Below are 22,974 nucleotides of genomic sequence, written 5' to 3' on the forward strand. Positions count from 1 at the left end.
CAGAGCGTTAGTCGTGACGTTGCCCATCTCTGTGAGGCCGACAACGGCGTGCTCTTTCAGCACTATCACCAACCTTAGTCCCGTTTTTTTTTGCATGCACATACATTGCATTTTTTTTCACTTCAAGATATGCCAGCTTGCATAGATTACTGCCTTAACTCAATTGCAATGTACTTGGCGAGTACTTTAAACTACAATTCCCAGTACTTTGTACTTTACTTTAAGTATATTTACAATGTTGTACTTGCACTACTCTACAGTACAGCAGCATGCAGTATGTAGGTACTGTAGTAATTAGTAAGTAATGCAGGTAACAGTACAGTATGCAGGTACTCTAAGTACAATTTTGGATACTTTGCCCTTCACTACGCACCCCTGCTGGACATATGAGTGCACAGTTCCTCATAAAGTCCGCGGAGGACGTACACAGACTCCACTCTTGCTCACTTATTTCTTGCTGTCATTTCTCTATCTGTCCACGTAAGTGCACTGCTAATATTGCCGCTGTTGCTTCGCGGTGCAGAGACGGGACTAAAGAAAAGAAAAGAAATAAATAAACTAACAATAAAAAATTGGCTGCACCTTTGTTCGTTGTGCCAAACGAGTGAAAATGGGGTCAATCGTTTGCAGTAAATTCTTGGCACGCTGTCGCTGTGTCACGTGATCAAAGCTACGGACGGACCTACACGATGCTCTCCCTTTGAAAAATCTCACCTGGTTTACCCACGGGTGCATGCAGGACTTCGATGGTATCAATATGCGTGTCTTTCAAAGACCAACTTTTTTTCCCCCGTCCCTCCACCAGCACCAAGAACGATACGAAGCTCTTTCTGCAACTACATACACTAGCTTAGACCACACAGCAAAGGAAATTTTACTCGACGAGACACTGTAGTCGTAGTATCTTCCAAACGAGGAATTAACAAGAGTACCACAGCTGGCTGCAGGAGACAACGCAAGTGCCATGAGCAAGACACTCCATTAGATTTAACCCGCTTTAATGTTGAACTTTCACGCTCTTTGTGACGCGTCAGAAACAAAGTCTGCCGGCGCAAGAATCTGGATAGGAGCCAATATTTACGATGCCGGAGAACGGGTGGCCTTTTTCCCTCGAAGAATGCCTTCTGGCTAACTTCATTGCGATAAGGAGCGAAGTAAACCGAATTTTCTACTCCCTTTGGAGCTTGCTTTGTAACGCAAAGATAAAGTTGATGGCACGTGTAACTTTCATGGGGCGAATGAACCTTTTTTTACGATACAATTTAAAAATATTCCAGCCATTCTTCGATTTCATTCTCTGGTATGAGAAGAAAGTATGTGTCGAAGCTCCTTCCCTTAAATGAATTCTTGCCAGTACAATGCATTTATTGGGAGGTACTCGTTTCTTTCTGTTTTTTTTTTAAATGAAAAGCCCCACTGGCATTCAATCTGGACAATGTCGACAATTTGGCAAAATCCATAAAAATGCAATGATGCATCAAACGTTTTCATCATTGTATTACTTTCACTCTTCATTCCTGGTTCGTCATTTCGGCCTTTTTTTGTGCGCAACTATTTCAAGGATGATTGAATTTTGCGCGACAATAATCTTGCTAATATTTGTTGAGAAACTTGCACACTTTATGTGGCACTGGTGATGACGACGTTGGTGATTCGCCCAATCAACGCGGAACGCTGTCTGAGGAAACTAATGGGAGGCCGCTCCGCATTATCGCGCTCCTTGAGAATCACATAAGGGAGAAATTTCGAATTACGGTTGACTAATGTGAAGGGACACGTAAACGGTTTACTTCGCGCACGTTGGGATTTTGTGCAGCCTCCTACACAGTTCAATCAAGGGATACAGAAAAGACAATGTAGACAACGCCCACTATCTCACTCATGGCATAAAAAATGGTGCTCACGATCGTTCTTCACGGCTCGTGAGTTGCCAGAAATGAAAGTTGTTGAATTGACACAATGAAGACAAAGAAGACAGATTTCCCGGGTGTTAAAAAATGTGCAAAGTCCAGTTTCAACTGATTAACTGATTCCTTTTTCAGTCACGATGTTGTCGCTCTTCGTCCTCAACATTGTACATTATCATCCTGTTCGTTGCACGTGCACAACATAGGATATAGTGCGGGTACCGCATACCGGTGCATCCTGAAGAGCTCTCGATGGTAGCATAAAAAGGGGTGGCCGTTGAAACTCTAAATGTGCTTTTTAAAGACGTATGAATGAATAAAATGGAACCAAGCTCCCACGATGTGCAGCCATAAGTGCTCCATAAATAACGCGAGAAATCATCCTGTACATAGCAGTTCTAACACCACCACGAAAGCACAAATGAGGAGGAAGCAAAGAAGCAGACGATGCACATGCAGTGTCAAGTGAGGCGCGACGGGGCATTGGCAGCTTTAACTCGTTCTCTACCCCTCCGTGAAGTGTCGCCACTGTCGCGCCACTTTGGCACGGGTCCAGAAGATTGCTCCCTCTATGGGCGGTGCAGCGAAGCGACCACAACTGATCAACGATGTAGCTACTGATTGATGATGCTCAGCGTCCCCTGACTCGGCTATAAGGGCATCTCCTCGGATGGGGCGCAGTAGAGGGCGAGGGCGAGAAAAAGAGAGGCCGATTGGCAATGTCATCAATCTTTCGGTGTCGCTGCGTGTAATATAAGCGGAAGTCAAAGAACGGTAACGAGGAAGCGTCCGCCGATTGTAATTACTGCGCCATCTGTTTATCTGTGTGGTCGTCGAGATAAGAAAGTGGGGCTCATGTGAAAGATGGTTGGCCTTAGCCTGAAGTGTAAACAGTTCGGGAGTTGGGGATAATTGGACAGTTTGGAGGGTTAAAGAGCTGATCGGTTTGCTCGAGTGCCTGCCTTGTGTTTCAGAGCCAGGCATGAAATTAGCCCATAAACGATAAAGCCCAGTGCTCTTTATTCTGAAATTCCGATGTTAAAGCGGGGCATAAATGTGGCAGGCTGCATGTTCCCGAGTTTGGGTTTCAGGACAAAGCGACAGACACCCAAACTTACAACAGAGGACAAGACAGGAATTTAGGTCATGGTACAGCTCTCGTCAACCTTAATAATAACAACACTGAAAAAAATTCGGTCTCATTTCCGAGCGTGATAACAGCAACCTTGGGGGCACCGGGGGAATGTTAAGTGAACAAAATCCTTGTTTGTTCCAAATTCCAAAAACAAATCCAAAATCCAAAAACAAAAGCTAACAGAATAATTTTGTTTGATTAAGATTTCCTCATGGCTCCCAGGGTTGCTGTAATCGCGCTCGGGAACGAGATCATATTTTTTCCAGTGTTATTATTAAGGTTGATGAGAGCTGTACACCTTCCATGTTCTCGGACCTTTTCTTTTTCACTAGCCTTTTCAAGATTATTCCACCACACCAAAGAAGATCTTGTCCTTCATGTTTCTTATCTAGGAAACCTACCGCAATAACTGGATTCGATAGACAGGACTGTAAGACGAGCCAAGTGTGAAGTGGATTCTCACCTGTCATCCTGGAGCACGTTGATCAGCTTGGGATCCCTGCACCTAGCTGCAGCGGCTGCCCTCCGCGCGTAGAGCGACGCGCCACCTTCACTCACGTATCCACTGCTCGGATCCTCGCGGGACGGAAATCCGGCCCGCAGGATGTCACCGTCACTCACGTATCCTGCTTCGACATAGTCCGGCCTGCCTACTCTCTGGACGCCGTACAGGCGGGCCATGTCCTGCGAAGCCGCCATCAAGTGCTTGGCCACGCGCTGCACATCCGTCTGGAGCCGCAGACACGCCGGCATCCGGCCCACTGGTAACTGGCCCGCGTGGATCCGGCTCGCAACACGGGAGTAATAAGGAGACACTCGGTTTAGAGGCTGCATCGGAGGCACACTAGACACTGAATCTTCAGCTTCGTCGCCTTCCGGAATGTTCGACTTGGTGATTGTCTTGGCTTCTGCTGGCACGGACTTCACGGTAGTATCGACGGCACCAACTAAGGTTGCTGCCTCCTTACTTTGATTGGTGGATACAGACGCTTCCACCAGTTCTTCATTGGTGAGCTCTTTGCCATGCTGGCTACTCATGATTGGCGATACCATGGCGATGCTGGGATTGTTTTGTTGCACCTTTTTGGTGCGTTCGTTCTTGGGCAACGTCGAAGTCTTTGTGCCTCCTTCTAAGCCCAATTCTTTAGCAGACGACGATTTTGCTAGGACAGCATCTGTCGACTGATTTATGTCTAGGTTTTCCTTTTCTAGATGCGGCGGAGGGCTCGAAGCCGAGTTCCGTTCTTCCTTGGACGGTTTAGACGTTCCTTTCACAGCTGCCGTTGGTTTTGGTATCCCACTACCGGGGCCTTGCATTGAACTGTTCATGTCCACGTTGTCGTCGTCTTTGCTAGGCGGAGAGATATTTGCGGGTGACTGTGCTTTCTGTACGACTTGACCGCTAGGAATATGTCCGTTTAGTTCGTGTCCTGTGCTAGATGGCCTCTGGATTCCGGATTGCGGTGGCGATCGCTTTGCAAGGCCACTCAATGTGTCTGCGGACGGGGATGACCGTGGTAGTCCGGACTTGTTGTGGTCTGGAGCATCTAGGTGTTCCCTTGAGGCTGAAACAATAACAAGAGGATGCATTTATGTGTGCACCTTCCTGTTCCACTTATCTTACTGCACGAAGTCCATGTGGAAAGTAAAGCAATGACAACGTATGCGGGAAGCCTATGAGCGGCAAAGAGCGTTTGCCTTTGCGTACATAACTCTATGCGCGTTTCGTACAGTGCAAAAGCACAAAACGTTGGAGGAGGAATAGTTAGATTATGGAAGGCTCAAGCTCTGATAAGCTGCGACGGAAGACACATGCACTTGGCGACAGTAAATTATGTAAAAATAATAACTCAATCTGCAGGGAATGTGCCGAATGCACTTAAATGCATTGCCAGAACATTCGGTTCTCAAGTTTGACATGACCAGAGCTGCCGGATAGGCAGTCAATATAGTACGCCTCAGGAAACGGTCCGACAGGCAATCGATCCCGAACGTATTGATAGAAACGCGCCTGAAGTGAGTTTTAAACCCACTTCCGATTTCCACGCAGGGATGCTAGCAGTTGCCATCATGACAGGGTTCTATCATTTCATCAACTGGCATTCTTTAAACGAAGCATGCAGCTGCGCGTTGTTAGGTCTTAAGGATTGCGCTTGTTCCATCTACTTCCATTGACTCAACTACGGCACTGTTACAAGAATAGAGTAGCAGCATTGAGCAATCTTCCTTTTGTCTTTGGAGCTGATACTGTACAATATGACATATATTACATACCGGAGGACGCCTTCGAAGTGGGATGTTTGCCGGTCGCTCTGCCGAAGGTCTTCTTGGCGAAGTTCTTCACGGCCACCTTAGGGCTGGACGATGAAGAAGTGGCGGACCCATTGGCCGTTCCGTTGCAGTGTCCTGCTGAGGCCTTGGAGGTGCCATGTCCCGCCTCTGTCGGCGTGCTTGTCGAGATGGTGTCGCCGCATAGGCTGACCGAAGAGTCGCTCCTTTCGCTTCGTGCAGAACTGAACCCGCTGCTGCTGCTGGGTCGCTTCGAGACAGTAGACGCTGGAAGAGATGAAATGAGCAAGTTATATCGGATCATGCCAGATGCGCTACGCGAGGTTAACTAGACACTGAATGGAAGCCTTGTGTGACGCTCTCCGATGCAAGGTCGTAGTGTAAATATGTATGCGTCGTTTCACTGACTGCAAGCGACTGTTCTAAAGCAAGGGCATTGAAGCTGACTATCTTTCTGCCTAAGGAGAAATTCGAGAGGCGAACTCAAGGATTTGTGCAGTACAAATCGACACGAGAAGTAAAATCATGGCACTTTTCGGAATATAGTCAACCGTCGATTTATGAACGGTGAACGTTCCCCAGAAAAATCGTTCATAAACCGAGGGACTCATAAATCGAGTATCGGAATGAGGAATGTCTTGGGCAGGGATTCGTATTTTTGAGGGTTGGCTTGTATCCCGAGTTTGAAAACGACTGATGTGGGACGTTTCGGTAGGAAACACGGCATCTAATATTTGTGTACAAAATATCCACCTGCTACGCTTATACAAACAGACTGTGCCTGTTTCACAACCTCTGACACTGCGCAGATTACTCGAACGCTTCTAATCAGTGAGACACCGGATGCTCCAGGTTCGAATTCTGGTCAACTCTAGCAGCACAAGCGAAAGAATGTCGCTTTGAAACACCATTTAGCATTTTTGTCTGATAAAACGTGTATGTATCACGAAGTTATATACACGGTAAGACGTATAAACTTCGCACGAACAAACCGATACGTACAACCGCCGTAAGAACTAACTGTCACAACGCGGGATCTCGTGGCCTGCGTGGACGGAAGCGCCGCAGTGCGTTAGCCTTTGAGTTTCAGACTGCGTCCGAGACAATGTTTAGTAACGGGGTTGATGCGTGCAACGCCGCACGACGCCGGATTGGTACGCTCGGTTGGGCGTTAGGGTTCGGTCAGTCTCTGCTTCGCACTCACGCACACCGCAGTCTGTGCTGCACGCTCGTTGGGACGTTGTCACAAACCCAGCGGCCAACACTTCGCGACGCTGGCATTTCAGCAGGCTACGCAGGTGCACGTCGCTGTTAAGACTGACGCCGGCTGTGCATGTCGTCTGTAATACGCACAATTCCTTCTGTAAAGGAGGCTTCTGTGTCTAATGCGTCTGTAAAGGAGCAAATTCCTTTATTAATGCGTTAGCATTAGAAGCGGCGCTTCAAGGAAAAGTGTCGGTGTCGATCCGTTGTCGAAACGTGGAGAGGGAAGTACGCCGCGTGAAAGAGGAGGAGGACAGTGTAGAGTTGAGAGTAAGGAAAAGTAGGTCACGGAGCGGAAGTCGATGTACTTTGCCTTTTGCGTCGTGTTTACCTCATCAAGCCAACGTACGCGCGCCGCGGCAGGTGACGTCACGGAGAGGAGCAAGTCTGCGGAAGCGGTCTTGGCGGCGCGCAGATACACGGGCGAGTCTGAACTTGCGGGTGTGCAAGGCGCGTATGGGCTGAATTGAAGTACACAATGGAGTCAACCGAGTAAGAGTGCCTTGCCAAGTGGGCGCCAAAAGAAGACGGATTCTAAGCGAAGGCGATGAGCTGACGAAACCCTGGAACAACGCAAGCAACGTCAGGCAGCGGATGCTGCTGGTCGTCGCCGAAAGCGGGCGAACGAGACGGAGGAAGAGCGAAAGCAGCGTTTCAAAATACGCCGCCGGCGTTGAAGTAGGCTTAAGCCGCTGTTGTGGCTGTGTAGTTAGTAACAGTTAGTGATAGTTAGGGGTGGATGGAGGTGGATAGGGGTGAATAGGGCACGTAGTGGATGGGTCTTCTGAATGCTAACGCATTTCCAGCGCATAAATTACATTAATCGTCCTTTTTTTTTCACGAACATACTCTCTGTATGCCGCCTCAGGTACTTGTTTAACATTACGCTACATGTTCTGCTAAGACTCCTATTTCCCGAGAGGGACAGCGTAACAACATTGTCCTTACCTCGGTTTTTGTCGTTTGTTGCGTTTTTGTCCTTGGAGTTGAAGAGCTTGAACTTGTCAAGCATAGAGTTATTGTTGTTGATGCACGCGCTTCCTCCTCCGTTTGTCAGTGGTGCTTTCCCTGCGTGTCCGTTCTGTCGCGAGCTCGACTGCGTTGTACCAACGATGGATCCTTTCGCCGGAAGGTGAGACACGGATGACGACGATGCTGTTGACGAAGGCCTACAGAAAACATTGCCACTGTCAGCAGAAATCCAGCCCTACATTGCAAGCGAGTGCGTGAATCCCGATGTGTTTGTTCCCTACCGACTACGGAACAGGACGTTTTCGCAAAAGAGAAGTGCTCCCACCTAATGAAATGCCATGATTGACTGTGTGACTGATTACGTGCGAGCTGCCTGTGGTCACGTGGACATTCTTTCTCCACAATGGTCTGTCTTCCGGCTTCAGGTCTTTCACTGGGACATTCATTATTGTCATAACAGCACGTATTTTACTTTAAACGTCCGTGCTACTGACGCGGAGTGACTACGGCCATTAATGACGCGCAGACACGTGGAGAGGGATCTGGAGACATTGACGTCATCATACGTCCTGGCGGCTGGCTTGCAAAGAAACTGCACCAACGGCTCTCTCCGTGGTATGGGGGAAACCTCATGCAAGACTTGAGACTCCCAACACCTGACAGCCTTTAGCATGATCTTCAAGCAACCAGACCCGTACCCGCTCCCCCCCCCTTCTGGTAACAATAGTACACATGGTATCCCGGTACTGGACGCGGGCTGGACTGTACGCAAGTTTCAACACTTCACTCCTCTTGTGGGTCACGTTTACCCTTTGTAGTGGAATAATATCTTGCGATATCCCACTCGTTACACAATATATGGATGACACCGTGAAGCTGTCGTTGGCCCGGTAAAAGGGGACCGATAAGAAGACACGTAGCACAAAGACGTCTTTGCTCAGCGAGGTTTATTTTGCTACTAAAAACTAATGCCTTTTCCTGGGGTCCAGAGACCTCCAAGTTCGAACAAGTAAAAAACAAGAAACGCAGTTAAGACACAGGAAAAAAAGGGAGACAGTTTCCCCTTTACTTCCAGGGAAACTGGAGTTCCGTGCCCCCCTTCTCCTGGGTGCGTCATGACAGCCACTTGTCACTCCGTGTCGCAGCCGTCCAGCTGCAGACCCGTTTTTTGGCCGAACACAGTTTTACAACACCCTTCATGAACGATATCACCTCGTTTGGGTTGCATTCGCTACTCTATTCACATCATTGAACGAGAGCTGTATCTGCGGGGTACGGGGTACGGGGTACCTCACCTAGATCGATCTGACGTATTCCTGTCCCGCGTGACAACCGACGACTTGGGCTGTGGGATGAAGGATCCTGTGTGGGGAGATCCAGCCCTGGATGTGTTGGTTGCTGTCTTCGGCGGTGCGATGCCAGAGACACCTGCGAAGGAAAAAAAAATGACAACTGTGAGGAAGACTAGTGATGACCTAGTGAGACCCACCGTTTACTGTGCAGCTTGTTGCATTTTTAATTGGTACGTGAAGTACAAAAATCACGTTATTGTTAGAGCTCAACAATTCATTGTGTAAATACAGGTAACCGCTGGTGGCACACACATATGAGCAAGATTATCGCGATGATCAGTCCGCCAATAAGTCGATAAATTAATTAATAGGTGCTCTGTTACAAGTTAGAAAAATTCGCGGATACACAACCCGTAACACAACGTGTTTCTGCAGCTCTCCCGGCACGACGCAACGTCCAATAACGCCGTTTTCCCCGGAGCAAATCTAACCCGAACAAGCAACATACCCGAGTCCTTTTGGACACAATACTATATCCGCTAAGCCTTAGTCAATAAATCGTCATGAGGGCAGCTTACCCGATATGAGGTCGCGTACACGAGATGAAGAAGGGCGCTGCGGGACTTAGAAGAGATGTCCGACACATTACCAAGAAAGATATCTGCCGCTCGGAGAGCAATGTAAACAGCTTACGGGAACATTCCATCGAGGATTCACAATAATAACGAATGCTTCATTGCAGCACAGTGAAGTATGAAGGCACGGGGTTGAATGATTACTTCAAGGCTATGTCTGTATCCACCCGGAGCAGAGGAACGACGCTCTGCATTGATGATGTATACCATCTATCCAGACTCAGTATGTTGTGCCATGTGTGTGTGTGTGTAGTGCTCAATGGTACTGGAGGAAGAAATAATCTGCTCAAGTTCTCGATTATCCTCGTATTTACCTATTGCAGAATTCTTTCGCGGATAATCTTTAAGGGACGAACACAACGCAACGCGTTGGCGTGTGGAATGACAACGAGAGATGATGATAACGACAAGGGAAGTGATGTGAAAATGCCGATGGCGGTGATGCTGTCAAAATGAGGAACAAGAATAATTAGTAGAAGATTTGTGCATAACTATGACTAAAACTATGGGCGTTCTGCGACACAGCTCCAGTGATGTCTACGGTAGGCAAGCCTGCAATTCCTTTGATATAAAAGTTACCAATGTACATATATATATATATATATAAAACGCAAAGAAGTGAACGAACAACGCGTATGACCGTTACAAAGGAAGAAAATTACATTGAGTAAAAACAATCGAGCGCAGAGGAAAAAATAATTATTTTTTATATATGTCGTATTTGGCTGTAAACATTTCAAGAAATGTGGTAGGTGGGAGAGCATCCTCCATATATACGTTATTCGCGAATGCGAATGTCCAATGACCATAGATGTTCAATCAATAGCCCCTGTAACAGGGACACTCATTTTCCGAGCACCACCCTCATGAGCCTAATGCCCCTAAAAATATTGCAACGCCTCCCCAAAATACCTGTAAGAAAGGTCAAAAAGGGAGGAAAACTGAAAAACAGCAGATATGGCCGTCAAACCCCTAGTGGACACTGCCCCTCCCCCCACCACAAACACAGGAGATGAAAACCGCATAGTCGTGTTCAACTTAAGAAAGAAAAGAAATCTAGTCCGCCATCTACATACGCCATTGGAGATAGTGAGACAAACTAGCACGCCAGGAGAGATACTCATACTCCAGCTCCACTGTGGGAAAAGGCTCGCGTGGTGGTGATGGTATTGATGATGAAATGGCTCGCCGTTGTAAGCCTCACAGAAGTGGGCAACGTCACAACTTACGCCCTGGGGGAATGTGCGTCCTGGGCCGACTTCTAAGAGAACTGCGCCGACATATGCCTGAAAGCGTCTGAGGAAAACCCAGGAAAAACCCCAGCCAGCACAGCCGGCACCGGGGTTCGAACGCGGGTACCTCCCAGGCTCGCGTAGTGTCATGCGGCCAGTCTTAACAGCCAATACGGAAGCAGAGCTAGTGCCATGGATTACGTTATTTGGCGGCACCCCCCCCCCCCACCCAACGTTGAGCGACACCCCCTTTCTTTCTTTTCTGCGTACCACCTACGGGAATGGCCTTGTTATTTCAGCTTTAGACACATATCGTGATATCATGAGTGACACCATTTCATAAGGGCCCTTGAGGAGTAACGAAATAAATAAGTAAATAAGTACAAAACCTTTTAGAACTTTAATGTACCTTTAGTAACGACGTATCCCCCACTTTTTCCACCCTCCACCCCGTGCTCGCGATCCTGAACTGGAGAATCCACTGAACTACGGAAACGCCTGGGAACTGGTCAAACGCCTCTCATATTCAAGATATTCTAGGTTTTTGTTTAAATCTTCTTAGCGAGTAGTGTACGAAAATGACCTATACAGGCCATACGATATGGAATCGGCGCAGTAAAAAAGACGCGGCTCATTGGTGATGCGACGCTCGTACAAATTTCTATACCCACGTTACATCCGCCACGTTTGAAATGTACAGAAAGAAGAAAAACGAATTTCAAAATGCCATTTGGAATTATCACGCAAACCGCGCGCGCCACGGCATAGAATCTGCGAAGGGCGTTCAGCATACCCTGCCCACCCACGCGCACGTAAAATATGGAATTCCATCCCAAACGTCAATTCAACACCGGGCCAACGGTCTCCATCGCACGTTGAGACAGAGCGAACATAATAAATCGTCTAGCACAGCTTCATCTAGGCTGCAGAGCAAAGAACGCTTCCAACCTCCATATTTCTTGCTTCCTCCTTTTTTTTTCGTCGTGCTTATTTGCATTATATTTTTATTTCCTTAAGCAAATTAAGCTTCCAGCCATTTCAAAGGGGCGGGCGGAGAAGCACGCGTTTTGAAATCCTAGCCCCGCGTCTACCTCCCTCCACTAATGTATCGCATGAAAGCGGGCCAATTTTCCGAGAAATTGCGTTCCAGTCTTTCCATTATGCATGAAGAAAAGCACCGGCAAAAAGAAAGCACGCTCAGAAAAATCTGCAAAATAATACTAAAGTAAGCCAGCGCCATCTAGTGGACAGTGATGGGTTTATCCACCTCAGCCGCGCGCGCGCTTTAGCGCATTTTGTGTATTTCTTTCAAGAGTCTGGCAACCGCGACATTCAATCGCATGTTTCTTTGCTTGCTGTCTCTAATGCGCTCCAGCGAAGAGTGATATGCAAGGGTGATTTATGGCACCGGCGTTAGCGTATGGGCCAGAGAAAAATTGCCGCCCAGTTACCGAGTGTCATAGTTAGTAAGCCTGACACTAGATGGCTGTACCTGCCATTGCAGCTGTCTTAGCGCATTATTCATGTGCATCGCATTATGAAAGCGAATGTGTCGTGAGTGAAAGTAAGGATTAATGGGATGACCTCTCGAGAAAGCGTGTCGCATTGCGAAGCAACTTGTAACGTTGCTTCCACCTAGCGGCATGGTGAGGATTTTTTTGGTGTTGCCAGGCGGAGAGTAGTCAAGCCAAGTCAACGTCCCGAAGAAAAATAATATACGCAGTAAAACAAAGCAAAATCTAAAAGAAATGAGAATGAAAAAAAAAAGTGCAGGGAATCATTTTCGAAGTGGGAGTCGTGGGAGGAATATCCCATTCTGTTTATACTTGACCTGTCCTCGATGTGCTACAGGAAGGTCCCTTTCGCAGGAGAAAGCGAATTCTGGACACGCGAAAAGGCCACATCGACAAGTACTACTCTTGCCTGACGTTCTTATTCTTGTAGTATTCGTACAATCCTATTGAAAGCACCAGTGGCTCGAGTGAACAAATAAAGATGGGTTAGAATATCAGGAACAACAGGGCAAAAAAGTACCTAACCCTGCGCGTTCAGAAAACAACTACCAAACTGTAGTTTAAACAATGGTCGTACGATATTAGATATTGTGTAAATGAAAAATTGCATACCGCGCGCACAGAGGACAATAATGATTAGATGACGGCACAGATAGCTTCTTGTCACCTCCAAGTGTATCGCCCCTGTGGACACTTGTTGGCCCTCTGTTTTCACTGTTTTATTGTTCCGCTTTACTTAAACTCGCCTGTTTTATACCCTTACTCCATTCACTCCTCGGAGCTTTATGTGCCACCGTCGAAGTCTACAACCCTGTCGGAAGCTGAGCCTGCCATGGGTAGGACGTAAAAGAATGGACAACCGCAACAACAAGAACAAGTCCGAAAAAATACGGCAGCCTTAAAAAAGAAGAAAAAAAGAAATAAAAATAGTAAATAGCTTTCCCTATCTTTGTTTTCGATTGTTGTCTCTCTCAATCAAATTCCAATTTTGTCAATATGGTGGGTCTCGAACACGCCCTTCTTGGCACTAATGTCAAATCTGAACACCGCTATTCGTTGCGCAGCTCCAAAGCTGCGTACCTCGATTAACCAATTGGACCACTGACCAGGAAGACTCGATTCGAGACCCGTCCGAAAGACGGCGGTGGCGGGACACACACCCACACCACAGTTGTGTTTGTCTTGAGTGTTCGTATATCCCTGCCACACGGAGTCTTCAACGATGATTAAACCGAACGGCCATTCAACATTCGCGTAGCGCCATCAAGCGTATGACGTGTCAACTTCACAAAGAGCATTGGTTCCAATGCTACCGGACAGGTTGACGCGTTACACGCTAGGTGGCGCTAGGCACCCGTTCAATGACCGTTGGGTTCAACGAGATCATTGAAGACGGCCCGTGAGTCAGGGGTATTAGTGTCCTTTGTTTGCTCAGCCGAGTTCCGCCGCCTTTTGCGCCAACCGAAATATTTCCCAGCAATCATCCCATAACCCTCAACCGTTATTATCTAACGAGAAAGCAAACACGTCCCATGCAATCGAATTCAAATGACTTCAAGGGCAGGGTGACTCTTTCTATTAGGGGCCCTCAAGCAGAAAGACCCTCTTCAGTCATATTGCAACCGTCGGAAAAAGAAGGAATAGTTTTAAAAAATAAGATAAAGTAACGATCACCATGCTAAACACGCAACAGACACATTACGACAAAAGTGCATGTACGAGGTCGGCGTTTTTTAGTACGACATGTATAATGTCTAGTGAAGGAGAAGGGCTGTGTAACGATAGTGGAAGCGTCGTATCAGGTTTTGTGAAGTATAAAGAAAATGGCGGAGATATAGTATCCCGGACACATTAATGACATGTTACGGGACATATTATAAAGCAGCAACAAGTCTTTGAAGTGTCCCTTCGAGCTGTCCTGCCCTCTTCCGTTTCGGGCATCAAAGGAGAAACGCAACAGTCGGCCGTGAAAATAAAACCAAGACGAAAAGAGCAAAGTGGAAGAAAGAAAGCTTGAAGAAAAGAAGGCCTGTATGCCAGCTCTTTAAAGGCGCTTGATGTTTCAGCCTCAGCTCTTTCACACGCTGAAAGGTGCGAATAAGGCGCCCACAGATCACACAAAAAAAGAACAAGCAAAAAAACAAAACAAAAAACAAACAAACAAAAAACACTATATATAGGCACGACACAGCAAGCTGATACAAGAATTGAAACGACACATCAATTACGTTAATGAATAACTTTACGTTAGACGTCGCGAAAAAACTATGACCGCGAGCAACCCTACAGTCGTTATTCGGTAGATTGATTTTGCCCACCTGAGGATCCTTTAGCACACGGCACCCCATATGCTGCGTCACTCGTGGTGTGCAGCGCGCCCAAGCGGTACCACACCATGCTGTACCGCGCCCATGCTGTACCACACCACCACAACCTACTGTCGTCCTGAGATCGGACTCGAGCTCGCATACATTGGACTGGCCACACCATTGCCATGTAATCAACCAATGCCAATACAATAAAATAATAAAAATAAAAATAAGGCAGCAAAGTCATGCAGATACAGTTATAGATAGTAGACTTGTTCCCGAAAAACGCCACCATGACGAAACCAAAACAACGCGCGCGACGATGTCCCCGTCCGGAAGCCCCAGTCACTTATACCGTCATATACGTAGTGTAGGAAATGACCATCCAGCACTTAGAATTTCAGTCTAATAGTTGAGGAGTTACAGTCTATACCGAATCGGTGTCGCTGTTGCACCAGTTTACGTCATCTCTTTGCAAACAGTGGGATGTGCCTTAGCTGTCTCGACAGCAAAACTTACTCGTCTCAAGCCTCCACTGAGCCTTTAATAGGGACCCGTTCCTGAGGACGGAAGCGACCCTCTTCACGGCCTCTTAATTCCGTGTTGTCAACGCTGGCTCAACGGCTGCCATGTCATCGTCGTCCAAGACAGCAATTAAGAGCGCCCTTAATGCGTACGCCGTCGTACGGATGAATTACAGAGCGTTGATTGTGTGAATTGCGTGAAACGAAGACGAAGAACAACCTAATTGAAAGCAATTGAGAGTCACACGCCTCACGAATGCACTGACAAAACATCTACAGACCACGTCTTACATCAACCGATTTCGTACATGCATACTGTTTACATTACATTGTTAATAGATTAATAGGGTTGCGACAGGTCATCCCAAGTTATCCTAGATAAATGTAAAAGACGGTGCTTTGCATCGATGTGAACCTCCATTGAATGTTTCACAGAGAGGAGGGCAATAGAAACGGAGAAAATGGGCACCGCGGGTACTGAAACTCATGCGGCTCTGACGTCACAGACCTCACCGCCACAAGTGGGCCGGCGCACAAGAAGTCACGTGCGTACGGCTGCCGATGGGAATGGACGCAACTCTGAGCTCTGTGACGTCTGTGCTTTGCTGGGGAGTGCGTTCGAGGGATTGCATCTCGCTAAGTACGACGCGTAGAAGAATTCTTTCTTCCTCTGTAATCTGGCCAGCTTAATTATGATTCTTGTTAGTGTAGTTGTGATGGTAGAATATAACCAAAAAAAGAAGAAAAATTAAAAGAACTCCATAAGGCGGACAACAGAGCCGTGTATTAAAAGGAACTTCCAGCCGTTAATGGGACTTACCTATATGAAGCTCCACCCATTTTTTGAGGTATCCGAAATACAGTTTGGCATTATTCCAGGCCTATTCAAAGTTGTGTTTCGTCCTTATATACTGGGTCTTACCACGTTGGGGGAAAGCGGATTGGATTGGGTTGGAACAGATACGCCTAGCGGCCTACACAATAAATTTCTGCGGAGAGTTACAAGAGTATAGGTATCCACGGATTAAAATTAAAGTAGCATATCGATTTTTCCCCACCAAATCCCCGGTTCGCCGTTCGAAGCTACGCCACCATTTCCGGGACACAAAACGCTGAAGTCTGATTGACAGCTATGCATCTTTTAGTACACGGCTCTGCTGGACAAAAGATAGGGGAGCCATTTCTCCAGTCTCCACTGGGAATAGCGCGAAAATTAATTCATGTCCGAGTGTTCATGGGAGTTGTTTGATTGTTTTTTGCTAAGTAAAATTAAGTTTTCCACAACTGAAAATTTGTCGCCATAGTTAGGTATAATAGGTGTAAGTTTCTAGATGATGATGAAGAGTTTCTAGAGAATACATACTCCTTACATGACGTGGTAACGAAAGCAAACTCGCAAACGTGCGCGAAATTGAGTTTTTTTTATTTTTTTATCCTAGTTCATTTGTATGTATTCCAAAGGACATGCACAAAAGAAGAATGAAAGTCACATGAAAGTTTGCTTTCTGCTTTCAAACTCCTCACAGCCGACGCCTAAAAAGCAGCCCAATGAACAAACTTAATTTATATTGTAACGAATATCTATCGGAACAAAGTTTCACTTAAATGACTTGTAAGAACAATAACTGCAATAAGCTAATGAAAGTAAAATCGCCGTTTACATAAATTAACACTTTGTCCTTACTGTGCTAACCGATTACACAGCACTGCCACATTAGTCCTTAAATACCTGCTTATTAATCCTCTCTTCTGGTCGTAAAACGGTAAACAACGAATAAATTGTACAGAGTTTTCATGTACTGCAAGTCTCGTAAACGATTTTCAAACGTACAAATGTCCGCTTCGGTTGCTCAATCGCCGGCGTTCTTGCGAACTGGACTGAAGATCATGACAACAACAACAACAGCAACAACAGCGTTATTGTGAGGTGAAGAATGGAGAGTTTCATCGCCAGGCGTCCCGCTCGTAGGTGGAAGGTCGAGCTGTAGACGGGGAGGTCGTGGGTTCGAATCCTACCACCGGCTGAGCTGTCTAAGGTTTTCTCTGGGTTTTCCGAAGACTTTCCGGACGAACGTCGGCACAGTACCCCTGAAGTCGGCCCAGGACGCACACTAACCTCCCTGTCCCCCACTCCTTCCTACTGTCCTCTCTCCATCTGTCCACATCTCTACGCCGTTCATAGCCACAGTTGCTTCGCGGAGCTAACACAAAAAATCACATGATCACGTGTTCGTTCTAATATCTATAAAAATCCAGTGCTTAGATTACATAAAAAGAACGAAGAAACTGGACAAGACACACACAAGACACATCCCCGACAAGCCCAAATCGCCACCGTGTCCCAATATGGGTTCGCCCCTGGTACGAGTAGCCGAAGGCACGTGCGCACACATTACGCGTAAAATTATGGAATAAACAGCCCAACAAACAGCGAAATTCCTCGCTCGGTTTGGAAGCGTCAGAGCCCATCTATATACGGCCAACCGTGCAATCTTAAATATTTGGACATTCACCTCTCAGGTACACGGTGTATGTTTTCACGCACTGCATGCCTTGTCCAGATGGCTTTCCCTCCTCCTAACATGACTCATTCTCTTCAGGTGTATCATCCAGTCAAAGTGATTTGTGCGCCTGAAATTTCATGCATGGATGACGGCGGGTGGCTGACATGTGAAGGTGAAAGTCGTGTCATTTATACGCGACGTGTTGAGATGGAGCTAGAAAGGCTAAACGGGTTTGTGCGCCAAAGAATGCTGGTGGGTTCTGATTCAGCCGCAATGAGGATAATGTTTTGACGTTTTCATAGCGGTTGAAATTCCACGCAAGGTGAAAGCCCAGCTGGAGGCATTCTCATATAGTCGTGGACGTGGTCTAATAGAGCGATGTCTACACTCTAAGAAAAAAAAAGGAGTAAAATAGGGAGTAATCGCAGCTTCTGTTCAGAATATTTTATTAACATAATTATCTAAGTACACAAGTAACTTCTAGTCCCTTAGACTGCAATTACTCCCTGTTTTAGTCCCCTAACTCCGACATTTACTCCGCCCGACTGTAAACTGACTCACTGAACTTCGCGAATGGTCTTCCGAATGCAACAGTCTACGTAAATATGTGCTCTTGGTCAATTTGATGGCATAAGGCTATCTCAGTCAACTTAGTTTTCCACCCACACAGAGTAAAAAACAGTTAGCGCGTCTTTCTTCGCAAATTGTGCCCTATGTATGTCGCTAGATTTTATATCACTTGATATATCACGGTTGACGGCTTTATTCCACTTTAAGTATTTCCATGCATGCACATGAATTATGTACATGGGATTGTTAGAACTGGACGTGAAATGTAGTCTCCACTCTGTGACATTCGTTTATTCCAGTGCATTTACTCCCGAAAGGGACTATTTTTTGTAGCAATGCATTTAGTCCCCAAAAGGAGTACAAAAACTCTTTTTTTTAGAGTATACACGTGTAAACGACGTGGTAATATATTATATTTATATTAACAAAACTTATATTTTGTGCCATTCAAAGCGTACAATGGTTGCATTACAATTTCGGCGTGGATCTCCTGCGTTTCAACTAAAACCCGGCGTAGCTGTTTATGCAAAGACGCTCATAGGCAGTGTGTTGGGGTTTTATGTAAGGTCTCATGCGGTTACGGTAACGGTCTCGCGATCCGAAACTGGGAAGCCGAGCTCGAATTCCGGAGTCTGCTGTGCTCTATTGGTACTTTCCTGTCAGACGTTCTCGGCACAGTTCCCTATGAAGTCGGTCCTGGACGTACGGTCCCCTTCGAGCAACATGCTGTCCCATCAGGCAGGAAAATAACTCGGTAAAATGCTGTAGGTAACTTCCGATATATATGCAGGTATGGAAATGCTAGTCTTCTGAGAATGTCCTACGCTATGTATTTACGCTAATTCTTCTGTCCTAATCACTTTATGATAAATGCTTCGATTATGACTGCACTGCTATAGGGTGTTTTCACATGACGTCAAACGAACGCGTTTGGCCGCCATGGTGGTGGCCACTTTTTCGGCGCGGGTGTCGAGATTATATCTATAGCATTTGCTCGAAAACGAAGCCTTGAATGATGTTTTGAAATTCGGTCGCGTGCGATCTCTTATCCCGAAGACACTTCGTCATTGTCGTTCTCACATTTTCTTTTATGAAAACTATCGTTGTTGCATCGAAAAATAGCGCAGTTTGTCATCGTTCAATGCCAGTAGCACTAAAAGGTGACCACCAGTGGGAGGAGCTTACGAGCATGCAACGTCACTGCCACGTCACAATGTGACGTAGGAGAAAACTTCCTATAACAGGTGAGAAGCTTATCATATAAGCGTCACAGATCACTTAGCCTCAGACAGACACCAATATAATATGTGCGCCAAAAAAAGAAAAAAAAAAGGCGCCGTTGCGCGACAACCACATTTCTCGCTCAATGTGTCACTCCAGGGTTCTGGCAACCACTCCGTTCTGACTGACAAGTGATGACGTAATGCTGCATGACGTTATCCACGTGACCCGAAGACGACTCACGTCAGTCAGTAGGGAGCGGCTTATGAGGCCGGTTTCCGGAACGAGTCATATCGTCTCCAGATGAGAAAGTCACACAGAGTCCTGTCAACGGGTTCGTCAACACGGAGCGGCGGCGCCATCTTTTGATGGCAGACAACTCCTTTGACGCCGAGAATAATGATGATGGATTAGGATGAGGAATGCGAGAAAAAATACCAAGAACGGTGATGGACAGAATGGGTTCGCCGAGCTGAGTGCCGCTTCGGATATGAAGATACCCTATGTGTGACGTGATATCATATGTGATGTGCGTACGCGAAGCGCAATTAAATGTACTTTGCCCTTGTAGTCGTGCACGTACGCTGCCTTACATTTTTTTTAAATGTCAAGTAGCGCCTCATGGTGGCAGAATCCGCGAGACACGGCAAAGGTTTCAAAAGTGCCAATCTGTGCCGGTGTTGAACCTAAGAACTGCATGAAATGAAATCTGTCACCAAGAGTAACTCCGTGAGAGAAATTAGGGTGCAGCGCCACCACACTCTTAGAAATGAACTTCACCACATAGCACGCTCCTAGCCAACCATCATCCCGAGTGACAACGTTCTCGCCCCTGATTTGTTGGAAACGGGAGGAGGAGCCTATTTTGTGCCATTATGCATGGCACAAAATAGGCTCCTCCATTTTTAGGAGTGCAGGTGCTGCCTATAGGGCCCCATAGTTTCGACGTCAGCACACTACTTGTTGAGTCGTATACAGTGATGCGTCTAGTTATTGCAGCCAATAAGAACTATCGCAGGGCGCGACTTGAACCTGCCGTTCTTAGGTTGAACACGGTTAAGGAACAGTTCGGTGCTTTTTTGTAATTGATATACGGATTCAATTATCGCTCAGCGCAAGCATTTGTAACTGCGCACGTCTCATCTACTCGCAGTCTTCTGTCGGCCGGTGACTCTAGGCAACAAAACGCCACCAACCAACCATCCAATGAACTAGAAAGTCTGAGCGCGCCATGGCGGACACCAAGAAAATACGATGTGACCAGAACATAATTATGTTTTTGTCTTCGCGAAGACCGTGCGCAGGTCCTACATTTAGCTTTGTCACAGGAAGCCTTAACGGTTCCCACATCCCCATTCTTATGATTTACGATGTATTAATACAAAACATTTACTTCATCATCTGCACTATCTACGAAAACACGGCGGTACGGCCGCTGTCCCATTCTTTATCCTAACCTCTTCTACTTCATTACCGTCGAGCAACAAAGATAAAGAGAACCAAAGAAGCTGTACGCTGGCCTAATGCAGTGTCCAACACAATCTACTCGGCTGACAACCTTCGTAACAGAAGAAAACGTCGACACAAGCAGACAGAGGTCGCTACATGTTACACGACAATTATAGAGGTCGCCACATGAACGGCAGAAGGACCGGAGAAAATTATGGAGCACGCCGCTGCACGACACACGGGGTCAAACTTCTCCGTCAAATTCCAGCTGGAAATGTACGACCCCGAAACGTCATTTTGTTCGTACAGTTGGAGGAGTAAACGCAATGCAAGACATTTCCACGAGCTGTTGTACACACAATGTGCGGAAGTTCGGGACGACGTAAGCCTACGGTTTACGATCGCCTCGGTTTAATTGCTAAGTGCCTGGAAGGTATATCGTTCGATAAAGTATTTACAATGCCGATTGTTCTGCGGTTGGCTAATGAGCCTAGTTGATTGTTTTACCGAGCTGCATGACAAAGATCCGTGTCACGGTCTCGGCTCGCGTGCGTTTTGATCCAGTTTACCGGCTGGGCGATACCCGCAGGCTATACTGAACTAAGCTGATCACCTCGTTATAATAGAATGAAAGTGCGTCTTGTATCACGTGACAGTCTACCAGTATTAGTGAAGTGTGACTTCTGGTGCAAGACCTATTTGATGTTTAAACACTCCTATCGGTATTATGCCGTGTATCGGGGTGTTGCTATTATGTCTAGCATTACGCGGTCCTTTAATATCGATTTCACGCTCTGTTTAAACGATATCTCCCTTTCTCAACACAAAGAACGAATCAGGTACTGCATTGTTCGGATCAGAGACCCATGCGAAACATTACCTGTTATCGACACACGAAAGCAAGGTTGTGTAACCCTAATGCAAGTAGTAATACCTTGGGCACATACAACAATGTCGCAGAACGTCTGGTCTTTATTCTTTCTCTTTCTGCTACTCGCATTAAGGGTGTGTACAACACCATTTGAAATATACGTGCCTCACTTAAAAAGAGAAAGCCTTTTCGCCATTTCAAATACTGTCCTAGTTCATACTGTCATTGCCCCGCGTAAGTACGTTTCACACTATTCTGGCATCTGGGAAAATCACGCTGCGGAGTCTTTGTATTCGGACAGTCTTGCGAATTGAAAGTTCCACGTTTCAAGGAAGAAAAAAAAAAAAAAAAGAAAAGGGATGTGAAAAAATGCGGTCGAGTGTTGAATATTTCTGTACAGCTACAATGGCTTGTCAGGAAGTCAGTTTCGAAGGACCATGATTGGAAGAAATAAACAAAAATGTTGAAAAGTGACGGCGTTGCGTTTTTGTGGATGATTTGACAGAGAAAGAAGACGATATTCTCGAAGTATGACAGAAGGACAACGCCTGTCTATTCCACTTCCTTTTCAATGCTGTTCTGGAAACGGCGGGAGTCATCAAAGGCGACAGGAACTGCAATCCCCTACACTTACGTACAATGGCCACGTATGTCAGTAAGAAGAGGATGTTTACAGATTTATAGTCGAATGAAATGTTCTCCGTTCGGAGTGGACTACAAGGATTCATTTTTCCCCTTGTTTCATTATGCCGTGTTAGCACTGCGATGCAATTATAGACATGAGCGGACAGTGGACGAGGGCAATTGAGGAGAGCACAGCAGTACGGGAGACTATAAGAGGGGTTTGTATGATACATAATTCTAGTGCATTTTTACATTGTTTCCTCCGTTGGCAGCTAGCAATATTTCTATCTCACGATGCGTAATTGGGTTTTAAGCATTACACGATTAAGTGAAGTAAGAAACTGGAAGACAGACATACTTTTGATTACTATGCATTTTACCATTTTTAACTGGTCACATGGGTTACATTTCTGCATGTAACAAAGCCGCACAAAAATGAAGGTTTTCGTGCATTTTTATACAAACTAAATTGACAATGCACTTGATGCGTACTTTAAAGTACCTTGCCTAATACTGTGTGCTGTGTTTAAAGTACTAATGAGGCCTGCTACATGGTATTTTTTTGTAAATACAACTTCGGAGTACTTTGCGGTTAAAGGAGAGGCCAGGCCTGTGTCCACAAGGAAATGTCCATGCGCTTCGGTGGTCAAACGCTTCCGTAGC

The 22,974-nt window shown here is 46.3% G+C and overlaps 1 protein-coding gene across 13 annotated transcripts in view; it reads right to left on the reverse strand.

Moving 5' to 3' along the window:
• The window catches only part of LOC135391779 (neuron navigator 3-like), a 340,328-nt gene that overhangs the window by 73,228 nt on the left and 244,126 nt on the right, over positions 1-22,974 (reverse strand). For all 13 annotated transcript variants that reach the window (XM_064622217.1, XM_064622221.1, XM_064622220.1 and 10 more), the window contains 4 exons: positions 8,862-8,994; positions 7,543-7,763; positions 5,317-5,598; positions 3,506-4,607 (listed from right to left, as the gene is read on the reverse strand). In XM_064622217.1, the coding sequence (XP_064478287.1) occupies positions 3,506-4,607; positions 5,317-5,598; positions 7,543-7,763; positions 8,862-8,994 (1,738 nt within the window). The remainder of the gene's footprint in view (positions 1-3,505; positions 4,608-5,316; positions 5,599-7,542; positions 7,764-8,861; positions 8,995-22,974) is intronic.

This window comes from Ornithodoros turicata, chromosome 4, assembly GCF_037126465.1.
Source record: "Ornithodoros turicata isolate Travis chromosome 4, ASM3712646v1, whole genome shotgun sequence".
Lineage (NCBI taxonomy): Eukaryota > Metazoa > Arthropoda > Arachnida > Ixodida > Argasidae > Ornithodoros > Ornithodoros turicata.